Raw genomic sequence first — 12,531 nt, 5'->3', positions numbered from 1 at the left:
ACAATCTTTCTCCTTGGCTCTATTGTATTTTGGCAACTAAGTTGTTCATCAACTAAATTGCTTCAAAGTCACACACAAAATTTTATCTTCTCTGTCTCTAGGCAGGATCTCAAGGGTAAACAAAGTTTCCTTAAACTGAGCTATCGGTTACTGGAGTTAATAGCTTAACCTAGTGATAGGAGTGAGGGTCGGAGACCCTTTGTGATTGCTGCAGCTGGAATGCTTATCACAGCATCTGAGTTCTGGCCAGTTTTTTCCTTACTATTGAGCAAAGCCAAGGACGTTTATTTCCACGGACTCAATTTCTGATCTCACATCATCAGAGCAATTCGTGTAGAGAGTTAAAAGAATACCAAGAGAATAATAGTTATGAAGGTATCTAAAGTGGGGGATATTTTTTGCCAGAGACGATACCTCTTTCTCGGGGCTTTTTGCCGATTTTTACTATGTGGAGTGGGGTCTTCAACACATAGATGCCGAGGCAGCAGGATGTCTTGGCACTTCTTCACCTGTCCTCTGTAATCGTTTTGAAGCACCTCACTTGGGAAATGCACTTATTGAGTTTGGAGAGCCAAGCTAATATGTCTTTTTTTTTTTTTTCTTTTTTTGTGGTATTGGGGATTGAACCCAGGGGTATTCTACCTCTGAGTTATACCCCCAGCCCGATTTTTTATTTTTTATTTTGGAACAGGATCTCACTACATTGCAGAGGGCCTCACAAGTTGCTGAGGCTGGCTGCAAACCTGCGATCCTCTTGTCTCAGCCTCCTGATTATTGAGGTTACAAGCATGCACCACCATACCCAGCTTAATATGTCATTTTAACAGGAAAATATTTCCAAGTTGGCCTGTCATTCTCAAAACTCCAGCCTATGTATTAGTACATCACTCACACCTGCAGGCTTCGGGGTCTTTGCACAGCTGCATTCTGACAGCTTTTTACCTTTTTACCGTTGTGCACTCTTAGCAAGGCGAGCCCCACCACACATGCTGAAGCCGGCTTGGCCCCTGCATCATGGCCATTGGTGTGTCAGAGGGGTGTAAGAAGGGACAACAAGGTAACAGAATGATAAGCACTCAACAGCTGTATCCATGCGCTTGTAGAAGTAACCTTATATATTACCCTTATGAAATTCATGAATACTAGTGGTAACTTTCTGTGTATAAGATTTTAAGATTGAGCCTTCTTCAAATAAAGGAGATTTGTTCCTTGACCTTCTTTTTTTTTGAGATGGAGTCTCACTATAGTTACTTCTGGCAAGCGATCCTCCTGCCGCAGCCTCCTGCCTCCGGAGGAGCTAGCTCTGCAGGCTTGTGCCTTGCCCAGCTGTTGTTTTGATGGCTTTCTTTAGTGCCCAGCACCGCTCTACAGTGGCAGTGTTTGCAGCCAGGCTTCCCTTGCTCCTGCTCTCGGGGAGAGCAATGTTTCCCCAGGAAGTGTGTGAACTCTAGGATTTCATCGGAGTCTTGTCAGATTGAGGAGAGTCCCTGATATCTCTAGTTTGCTTTTCTCGATTCCTTGGAAATGGTTATTTTCTGTTTTATTCTACTTGAGTAGGATCACTTACACTGAGTGATGTTTTGAAGGTTAAGCCCACCTTGCATAGGTTAGTGGTGGTGTTCTACCCTTTTAGTATCTTGAATACATTGTGAGATTTGCTGATATTTTGTTAATAATTTTTGCACCTGTGTTCATGATGACATTGCTCTGGACTTACTGTTTTGTAAGGTTTCATCAGGTTTGATAAGGTTATGCTGGCCTCAAAATGAGTTGCAAACTTTCCCACATCCTGCATTTTATGAAAGCATATTTTTTTAACAAAGATATGATTTTATTTTTAATGTCTTATTAGAATCAACACTGAAGCTATCTGGAGTTAATATATCAATTTCTTTAGTAGATACAGAGGTATTTGGATTTGTCTCATCTTATGTTTTGCTAAGTTGTACTTTACAAAGAATTTGTCCATTTTATCAAAGTCGTCAAATTTCTGGGCATAAAGGAATTTGTAATCTTTCACTAATAACATTTTATTTGTGTGGTCCTGGAGATTGAACCCAGGACTTTTCTCCCTCTGTCCCAGGCTCCCAGCACTAGACTTAGAGGCAGGTGCTACCTACCCTGCTTGGCCCCAGTTGGCTCTTACTAACCATCTCCAAATGGCTATGAAGTATCATACGTTCTGCATGAATGGCCCTTGCTTCATTCCTCATGTTAGGAAATTTTGGGTTTCTCTTTTTTTCGTGAAGTGTCTCCCCCCCCACCCCCCGCTTTTTTCAGTACTAGGGATGGAACCCAGGAGCGTTCTACCTCCAAGCTACTCCACTACTCCCCAGCCCTATTTATTGCTGAGACTGTCTGCAAACCTGTGATCTTCCTGTCTCAGCCTCCCAAGTGTTAGTATTACAAGTGTGCATCACCATGCAGTCTTACCATTTTTATACAGGTTTTTATGAGAAAAATCATTTAGCCTTAAGAGAAATCGCCAAACTTCTTTCCACAGTTGCTTCTTTTCTTTCTTTCTTTTTTTTGGGGGGGCGGTACTGGGGATTGAACCCAGAGGCATGCTAGCTGCAAGCGACACCCCCAAGCCCTGTTTTTATTTTTTATTTGGAAATGAGGTTTCACTAGGTTACTGAGAGTGTTGCTAAGTTGCCAAGGCTATCCTTGAACCTGTAATTTTCCTGTCTCAGCTTCCTAAGTCCTGGGATAACAAGTGTGTGCCACCATGTCGGGCTCACAGATGCTTCCGTGTTTTCCTTTCTACCAGCCGTCATGAGTGTGCTAGGCAGCCCCACTCCACCAGCAGCACATGGGTGGCCACTCTCGCAGCCGTCCTGAGAGGTGGGAGGGGTGTCCTTGTTCAGTTTGCATTTCCTTAATGACTGGTGATCTCAAGCATCTTTTTTATGTGTTCGCCATTTATTTATTTATTTATTTATTTATTTATTATTTTTTTTTTTTAGTGGGTCTGGGGATGGAACCCAGGGGCATTCGACCTCCGGACTGCACCCCCTGCCCTATTTTTTATTCTTTATTTTGAAACCAGGTCTCATTGAGTTGCAGACGGCCTCACTAAGTAGCTGAGGCTGTCCGCGAACTGCGATCCTCCAGGTCTCAGCCTCCCAAATGTTGGGATTACAAGCGTGCACCACTACGCCTGGCTTGTGTTCACCATTTTTACTGAGGAGAAGTAAAATATTTGTTCAAATAAATCTTTTGCTAATCTTTTTTAATTGGGTTCTTGAGCCGGGCATGGTGGCACACGCTTATAATCCTAGCATTTGGGAGGCTGAGACAGGAGGATAGTGGTTTTAGTAAGCCTCAGCTACTTAGGCCCTTTGCAACTCAGTGAGACCCTGTTTCAAAATAAAGAATAAAAACTAGGGCTAGGGTTATATCTCAGAGGTAGAATGCCCCTGGGCTCCATCCCCAGTACTACAAAAAAATAAAAATAAAAATTGGATTCTTGTTGAGTTTTGGAAATTCTGTGTTCTGAACACAAGTTTTTTTTTTTTTTTTGTACATTGTTTGTAAGCATTTCCTCCCATTCTGTGACTTTTCTATTCATTCTCTGAATAATGTTATATAGAGCAAAACTTTTTAGTTTATTTTTTTGTTTGTTTCTTTGCCGTATTGGGACATTCTACCTCGGAGCCACATCCCCAGCCCTGTTTTTTATTTATTTTGAAACAGGGTCTCACTAAGAAAAAAAAAAAAAAAGTTGCAGAGGGCCTGTTTGCAGAGTGGCCATGAACCTGCAGTTCTCCTCTCTCAGCCTCCCAAGTGCTGGGATTAGAAGTGTGCACCACCACACTCAGCTTAACTTTTGTTTTTTATTTATTTATTTATTTATTTATTTATTTATTTTTTATTTTTTGGTGGTACTGGGGTTCCTGGAAGCCCTTCTACCTCCGGGCTACACTCCCAGACCTATTTTTACATTTTTATTTGGAAACAGGGTCTCCTAAGCCAGTGCGCATGGCTGGCTTCGAACCTGCGTGATCCTCCTGTCTCTGCCTCCCGAGTGCGGGGATTACAAGCGTGCGCCACCACGCCCGGCAACATTTTAGTTACTTTGTTGTTGTTGTTGTTGTTGTTGTTGTTTTAACTTTGGTGATAGTAGGGATTGAACCCAGGGGGTGGTTCTACCTCTGAGTTACATCTAAGACCTGTTTTATTTTTTATTTTGAAACATAGGCTTGCTAAATTGCCAAGGCTTGTTTCTTTTTTTCTTTTTTTTTTTTTTTTTTGGTGGTACTGGGGTTCCTGGAAGCCCTTCTACCTCCGGGCTACACTCCCAGACCTATTTTTACATTTTCATTTTTGGAAACAGGGTCTCCTAAGCCAGCGCGCGCAGCTGGCTTCGAATCTGCGCGATCCTCCTGTCTCCGCCTCCCAAGCGCGGGGATTACAAGCGTGCGCCACCATGCCCGGCCCAAGGCTTGTTTCAAAGCTGCCATCCTCCTATCTCAGCCTCCCAAATTCTGAGATTATAGGTGTGCACCAACACACTGGCTTGCTTTATTGATTTTTGTAATGGATTATGCTTTTGGGATTGTGTCTGTGAGCTGTTTGTCTAACCCAGCATCATAAAGATGTCTTCCTGTTTTTTGTTTGTTTTTGTGGTACTGGGACTGGAATCCAGAGGCTTTCTACCTTGGGCTATAATCCCAGACCTATTTTATACTTTATTTGGAAACAGGGTCTCACTAAGTAGCTGAGAGCCTCATTAAGTAGCTGAGGCTGGCTTCCAAAACCTGTGTGATTCTCCTGTCTCAGTCTCCCAAGTGTGGGGATTACAAGCGTGCGCCACCACGCCCAGCTCTCTCCTCCTGTTTTGTCTTAGAAATCTTTCTGTGTTATTTTGCTTTCAGGTCTTCGATACACTTTATTTTTACAAGCTGTCAGAACTACTTCTTTGGAGTAAATTTGGGCTGAACTGTGAATTGGAAGAGGGAGTTTCTGGGGCTGCTCCTCTCTTTATAACTGGCCTCTGAAATATGCTTTCTCTTCAGGTTGTGTATAGCAGAAGCTCTGAGGTTGAAGAGCTGAGAATTATTATTGAAAATTTGCAAGAGAACCAAGAGCGGTTACAGAAGGATAAGGCAGAAGAAGTTGAGCGGCTCCATGAAGTCATTGAGAAGCTGCAGAGTGAGCTGGCCCTCATGGGGCCCGTGGTGCACGAACTCAGTGACCACCAGGCCGGCAGTCTGCACAGTGAGCTGCTCTGCTCCCAGCCCCCAGGCCCTCATGGGCCAGCTCTGCAGGCTGAGCTCGAGGCTGCTGTTGCTGCCAAGGAGGCCCTGGGTCAGCTGCTGGCCAGCCAGGCACGTGAGCACAGCGAGGCCCTTGAGGCCCTGCAGCAGCGCCTGCGAGACGCAGAGGAGGCTGCTGCTTGGCAGCTGGCCGAGCGGGGACGCAGTGTGGCCCTCAGGGAGGCTGAAGTCGAGGCCCTGGCTTCCCGGATTCAGGAGCTTGAGGCTGTCCTGAAGGCAAGGGAAACAATAATTGTGCAGAGAGGTTTAGAAATTGAAACTATGAACAGGCGGAAAGCAGCCCACTCTACCCAGCTAAGAGCTGCCCTGTCAGCCTTGGTGCGCTTCCGAAGTGCCCTGGAAAGGCAGCCAGTGGCTGCTCCTGACGAGCCTCCTGAGCTACAGCGGCTGCGGGCGCAGTGTGTGCGCCTCAGCCGCCAGCTGCAGGTGCTGAATCAGCGGTTCCTGAGGTGCCAAGCCGAGTTGGACAAGCAGCAGGCCCGTGGGATGCCCGGAACCCACCTACACCCTCATGTGGATGCAGAGGCCAAGGGTGACGGCCACACAGAGCAGGACGGTGGCAGCAGGCGGCTGGCCATCGCTTCCCATAGCTGTGGCCCCCAGGTAGGCCTCTTCCTTGAGGGTCATGAGACGAGCTGGGCCAGGGTGGTGGGTTGTCTTGACTCCTGCTGCTGATTGATTGGAGTGTTAATGGCTTTGCTCTGTGGGTGGAGTTTTCATTGGTGGGTCCTGGCAGGACAGAGAAAGGAGCCCCTTCAGGATCTGCGTAGGAGTCAGGCTAGACCTCACTATTGGGAACAGTTTTAAACTTATCTTTTTAAGTCATTTGAGCTTTTTACACAACAGTCCTTCCCTTAAGAGTTTTGTGACTACACAGTAACAAGGAGGTCTCTGGTCATAAGTTCCCCCTCTGATCAATCGGCTTATTTCTTAACAAGCATTTCTCACATAAAGTATTTTAAGCTTATTCCATTTTGCAACAGAAGGCACTACACTCACAAAGTTTTAGCCAGGCATAGTGATGCACATTTGTAATCCCCGTACTTGGAAAGCTGAGACAGGAGGATCACAGCCAACCTTAGCAACTTAGTGAGACCCTGTTTTAAAATACAAAGAATCAAATTGAGCCTGGGGTATGCCTCAGAGGTAGAATGTCCCTTGGTTCCATTCCATCTCCAGTACTACCAAAAAAAAAAAAAAGGTTTGGTTTTGAGTGGAACTTTTGAAATTAGCTGCCCACTACCCTGCCAGCTGGGTTCTGGGCAGACCCATTTCCATTCCCAGCACCCCTAACCACCCTGCTTTGCAGCCTGCTCCTCGGCCCGGCACTGACCTGTCGCAGGTCGTGGTCCTCAGCCTGATGCGCCTACCTGCATGGGCAGAAGCAGACTCAGGGCCACCTTCCCTGGGTGCCCTGCTGCTCCGCGTGGCTCTGTACTACCCAGCTCTAGTTTTATGCACATCTCTGCTGTCTCCTCTGTCTCTGTCAAGGATGATGTGCAGCCTGCTAAAGTCCTGGTGACACTAACGGACGCGGATCTCCACAAACCAGAAAGTGTGATGTCAGTTCTCACGGTCTGCCAGAGGCAACTGGAGGCAGAGCTGCTCTTGGTGAAAAATGACTTGCGCTTGAACATGGAGGATGGTGGCAGGGTGCCGGGAAGGGTGCAGGTGTGTGGGGCGAGGGTCCATGAGCTGTGGGGGAGGGTACAGGTGCGTGGTGCTTCTGCGAAGGAGGAATGGAGGTATGTGGGCATGCCTATGGGGTATGGCTGTGCGGGTGCCTCTAGTGGGTGCATCAGTCACAGGAGCGCAGACACGTGTGCAGGCATGTCCTCAAACGGGTGGGGAGCAGGGGTGCAGGTGTGTGCAGGGGGAGGAATGCAGGTGCACAGGGTGGGCGGGCACCCCTGGGGGCCCGGCCTCAGAACATGTGGGGAGCCTGGTGGCAAAGACTGGCTCTGCTGAGGTAGGAGTAAGCAGCTCCTGGGCTGCATGTGGTACAGGGTGAGTCCCTCTGCCCTCATCAGTTCTAACGTCTCCTGACAGCTTCATTTAAGGTGCTCTTTGGATGCACGTATTTTCCTTGGTCTAAGCAGTTAGGTATCTTCATGTGAGGATCAAATTGTCCAGACTTAACCTGGCTCAGGGATGGCGTGCTCCCAATGTCCATCTGACGTTGAAAGGCTCCAGAGTTAGTTTTGACCTTAGTTCTTTTTCCTATTTTACTTCAAGAAAGGTTGGCTTTTATCTCTGCTCCTGTGGCCAGGTTGTGATTGAACAAGAAGTAAGTTCCTAGCTGTGTTCCTCAGGCCCTGTGTACAGCCTGTGTGCCACAAGATGTCTGCCACCCCCCTCTGTTGGTGAAGGTTTCTCCTGGGAAGGGACTGAGTGCCCAGCCTGCTCAGTGCAGCCAGCCACCATCTCCTCTCTGCTGCTTACAAAACAGGCCTGGCACTCCTTAACCGTGCTCCCACGACCAAAAGGCTCTTAAAACCTAAAGTGGCTGCTGAGTTGTTTTCTTTCCCAGCAGTGGTGTCTTGGCTCCTCTGCTGGGGAAATCATGCATGTTGCTGGGAGGAGAGTTGGGGCCAGATGTCTGGCCTGCGCCTGTTGGTGTCACACGTTTGTATCCGAGAGTGTGCAAGGCTGGATTCCAGAGCTGGCAGCCCTTTGCTCTCAGCTCTGTGGGCCTGGGCTGTGCTTTTGAGAAGAGGCAGGGATGTGTTGTTGAATGTCTGTCACAGGCAGGCCCTCAGGGATACGCTCTGAGTCGAGCTGGCAGGGGCTCTGCACAGGCTTCATGTCCTCAAGGGGCACGCCCGTGTCGGGCCTTCAGAAAGCTCCACCCTGCTGCACCAGGAGCTCTGACAAGGAAGTCCCACGTTCTTTAATAAGCTCATCTTTCTGTTTTCCAATGTTCAGATACAGAACTTTCTGGCCCTCTTGGGTCACACACTGAAAAGCAATAAACTTGAAACCTGGAGGGACCAAAGGGCTCATCTTGGGCTCTTCTTGTGCCAGGAAGTCTCTGAAATTGGTTCCAAACACCAGATAGCCATGAGAAGTCCTATAATTCATTTATATCACTGTGGAACTGTTCTTATCTGCAGGGTAAAGAAAAACAAATGGATGGTAGCCAGCTGCAGAAGGTCGACCTCATAACTCAGGTGAAACAACTTCAAGAAAAACTGAGCCAGCTGGTACATTCCATGGCCTTCCAGGACATCGACACTGAGGAGTCTACATCCCAGCAGCCTTTGGAAGATAGTTCAAGTGATTTTTCTCATGACAGTGAAGAGACAGACAAACTGCCTTCTGTCGATGCGTTTAATATTGAGGAAACCACATGGGGTCCAGTTGCTATCACTAACACCCAGGATTCTTTAATCAGAAATGAAGTGCCATATTTTCCCATGAAAGAAAAATTAGAATTGCAGGATGGTCCCCTTTCTTCAAAAACCAATATACATAGCGGCTCCCTCCATGCGGAGGAGGCTGAGCTGGCAGAGGACCCACTGAAGGTGCTGGACCTGACTTCCTGGAGCTCTCCTGAGGTCCTGCGGAAGGGTTTGACGCTTGAGCCCCAGCCTGGCCTCCTCCTGACGCCCTGCTCTGGTGTGCTGAGCCTGTCCAGCACCATCGCCTCTTCTCAGACCCGGGGGGACTCGCTGCTGCAAGCCGACATGTCAGGGCTGCATTGTTACCCGGGCGGCTCAGCAGCCAGACAGGCCTCACAGTGGGCGGCCGCGCCGACTGGCCACTACCCCGTGGAGAGGACAGCTGTGGTAGGTGCCTCCCCGCCCCGGCTCTGTTTCCGTGGGGACATGTCACAGCAGTGGCATTGTTGGCTCACCCACCAGCTCGGGCGCCTCAGCCTGGGAGGCTGGTTTCCTATTTTTCAATAATATTTCAAATCCCACAGGTTGCACATCTGTTCATTAACCTTAACAATTATTATCTTATAGTTAAATCATATTTTTTCTAAATTATTTGGAGATTTTGTGAATCTTGAATAAGTTAAAAAGTAACTTAGGAGATACATGTTATCTGAGTTATCCATATACTGTCTTTATATGCAAGTTTTAAAAATTCAAAATATCAGCTAGTGGCTACTTTAAAATATTCCTAAAGTGCCAGAAGTAGTGGCATATACTTGTAATCCCAGTATTTAGGAGGCTGAGATAAGGAGGGCCACAGCTTTGAGGCCATTCTCAACAACCTAGTGAGATCCTGTTTCAAAATAAAAATAAAAATAGAAAAGGCTAGGGGTATAGCTTGGAGATAGAATACCCCTGGGCTTAATCATCAGTACCCAAAACAAAAAAAAAATTAAAACAAAACTTCTAAAGTGCTGTGGGTAGGACTGACTGACTGGTAGCGTGTGCTTCAGCGAGCTCGCGTTCTGAGTGCTTTGTGAGTGCTGTGGTCTGGTTTCTATGTGAGAAGACGGCAAATTCTGGCCTGAGGAAGTTTCCGTCTGTGATAGGCACAGTGGCACACACCTGTAATCTCAGCCACTGGGAGGCTGAGGCAGGAGGATCACAAGTCAGAGGTCAGTGTGGGCAACTTAGTGAGACTCACAATAAAAGGTCTGGGAATATAGCTCAAAGGTAGAGCACTTGCCTAGCATGCGTGAGGCCCTGAGGTGGATACCCAGCACCAGGAAAGAAGCACAGCTTGATCCAGCAGGTTCAGCTGTTTTAACTGTGACCGTCTAAAAGTCTGCCTGTCTACAGGAAAAGGATGTCGAAGACTTTATCACATCATCTTTTGATTCTCAAGACACATTAAGATCCCCTCCTCTTGGCTTAGAAGGAAGAAGCAACGAAAGTGGAAAAAGTGAGTTGGACGTCTTTTTTTTTTTTATTTCGGCACTTTTAGAGCACAGAATAGCACAGAGAATTCCTCTGCATCCTGCACATAGTGCTTTTCACTGTGTCCCCATCTGTGCTCTGAGTTTGTGCTGCAGACCTGATGTGTGTTCTTGCACACTTCATTGTGGGTTTCAAAAACCGCACACTTGTAATCCCCGCGCTTGGGAGGCGGAGACAGGAGGATCGTGCAGGTTCGAAGCCAGCTGCACTGGCTTAAGAGACCCTGTTTCCAAATAAAACTATAAAATAGGTCTGGGAGTGTAGCCCTAAGATAGAAGGGCTTCCAGGAACCCCAGTACCACCAAAAAACAAAAAAACAAAAAACAACCCTCAGGGCTTTCAGTGCTCAGCAGCAGGAGTTCACATGGGTCCAGCAGGCATCTCCTCCTCGGCTCTTGCTCAGGTTTTCTGGTTGTCCCAGTAGTGGCCTAGGCAGGCAGGGCAAGTCAAGAACTGGGCCCGGGAGCACTGGGGACTGTGGTGCCTCCGCCTCACTGAGCCCCTTCATTTTGAATGTTCGCTCTGTCTCTCTTGGGCTTCGACACACTGATCTCTGAGAAGAGCAGAAGCAGTGATTTATACAGGGGTCCTCAGCACATATTGCCTGGGTACCCTGAGGTCGCATGTGGGGTGCTGTCCTTTCCTGGGACTTCATGGCAGGAGGTGCATGAGGTCAGTGTTGACCCTTGGCCCCTGTTGTGTCTGCCAGGTTTTCTTCTTGTTTCATGGCTCTTTGAGAGACTGAGATCCAGCGGACTCTCTTCTCAGATGCTCACCTCCTGGCCTTTCCTCTGACAGTCATGCCTGAACCACTGTCATTACAGTGATTGGTTGCCAAAGTGTCATCTCATTTTGTAATCTCTGGTCTAATGGTTTCTTTTCTCTAAGCCAGCACTTGAGGTGTTTTGAAGGAAAAAACAAAACAAAACATCTCTGCCAGGTGTGCTAGCTAGCTCATGCCTCCAATCCCCCTAGTTGGGAGGCTGAGATAGGAGAATTGCAGGTTCCAGGCCAATGTGTGGTTATTTACCAAGATCCTATTTCTTTTCTTTTTTTTTGGTGGTACTGGGGTTCCTGGAAGCCCTTCTACCTCCGGGCTATACTCCCAGACCTATTTTATATTTTTGAAACAGGGTCTCCTAAGCCAGCGCGCGGCTGGCTTCGAACCTGCGTGATCCTCCTGTCTCTGCCTCCCAAGCGCGGGGATTACAAGCGTGCGCCACCACGCCCGGCTCCAAGATCCTATTTCAAAAGAAAAAATAAAGCTGAGCATGGTTGTACATCCCTGTGTTCAACCTCAGAAACTTAGCCCCTCTGCAACTCACTTATACCCTGTTTCAAAGTTTAAAAAATAGGGCAGGGGGTATAGCTTGGAGGTAGAACACCCGTGGGTTCAACCCCCAGTACCACACACACTCAAAAAGACAGCCAGGTGTGGTGGCACATGCTTGTAGTTCCAGTACTTGGGAGGCTAAGACAGGAGAACAGCCAACCTCAGTCTCACTTTGTGAGGTCCTCTGCAACTTAGTTCCAGTTTTAAAATAAAGAAATAGGTCTGGCAGTGTAGTTTGGAGGTAGAATACCCCTGGGTTCTATCCCCAGTACCTAAAAAAAAAAAAAAAATAGGCTAGGTGTGGTGGATAGGCCTGTAATCCCAGTACTTGGGAACTGAGACCAGGAGGATTGCAGGTTTGAAAACAGTCTCAGCAGAATAGACTCTGCGCAATCTAGGGAGACCCTGTTTCCAATATAAAAAATGAAATGGGTTGGAGGTACAATTCAGAGGTAGAATGCCCTTGGGTTCAGTTCCCAGTAAAACACACATACACACATCTCAAAAAATACATTGCCCTGTTCAGTGGCTTTGCAGTTCATTGGGTGTACGGTATCTGTCTGGCCCTGACCTGGGGTCTCCATCTGCATTTGCTTTATTTTCAAATCCCCTTGCTGTTGAAAGCCTCCTCTGCACCTTGCAGCAGTGACCCGTGTGCTTCCCCTCCCTGTGGCCCTGGTGGCTTGTGCATGTTCTGTATCCCTTCTCAGCGCTCTCACACGAAGGAAGTGTGTCCCGTGGTCCCAGCTGAGTGTGCCCCGGCTGCTGGTGTCTCCTCACTCCTGGTCCTCGGGTGCACCTCTGCCGGGCTGCCCATGAGGTGCCCAAGACTCGTGTTGTCTGAGTCTCTAGCATGGCAGCTGCTCTGTTATTGACCCTCAGGCTCGTCCAGTTGAGTCACAGGCCCCTCCTTGATGCAAAACACCTTCCCCAGACGATTCTGGAGAAAAATGTATCAGAGATGCTGTGTGTGTTTGTGTGTGTGTGTGTGCGCGCACGCGCGCGTGCATGCTAGGGACTGAACTCGTCTACCTCTAGCTAC

General features: G+C 47.9%; 1 protein-coding gene across 1 annotated transcript in view; it reads left to right on the top strand.

The window, feature by feature from the left end:
• Window positions 1-12,385, top strand: part of PCNT (pericentrin) — a gene marked incomplete at both ends in the record, with an annotated part of 31,079 nt that extends 18,694 nt beyond the window's left edge. The window contains 5 exons of the mRNA XM_080696008.1: window positions 5,019-5,882; window positions 6,771-6,932; window positions 8,393-9,067; window positions 10,019-10,121; window positions 12,372-12,385. Coding sequence (XP_080552134.1) covers window positions 5,019-5,882; window positions 6,771-6,932; window positions 8,393-9,067; window positions 10,019-10,121; window positions 12,372-12,385 — 1,818 coding nt within the window. The remainder of the gene's footprint in view (window positions 1-5,018; window positions 5,883-6,770; window positions 6,933-8,392; window positions 9,068-10,018; window positions 10,122-12,371) is intronic.
• Window positions 12,386-12,531: the final 146 nt, after the last annotated feature.

Source organism: Muscardinus avellanarius (genome assembly GCF_963383645.1).
Source record: "Muscardinus avellanarius genome assembly, chromosome: 5".
NCBI lineage: Eukaryota > Metazoa > Chordata > Mammalia > Rodentia > Gliridae > Muscardinus > Muscardinus avellanarius.
This window is presented reverse-complemented; position numbering and strand designations above follow the sequence as displayed.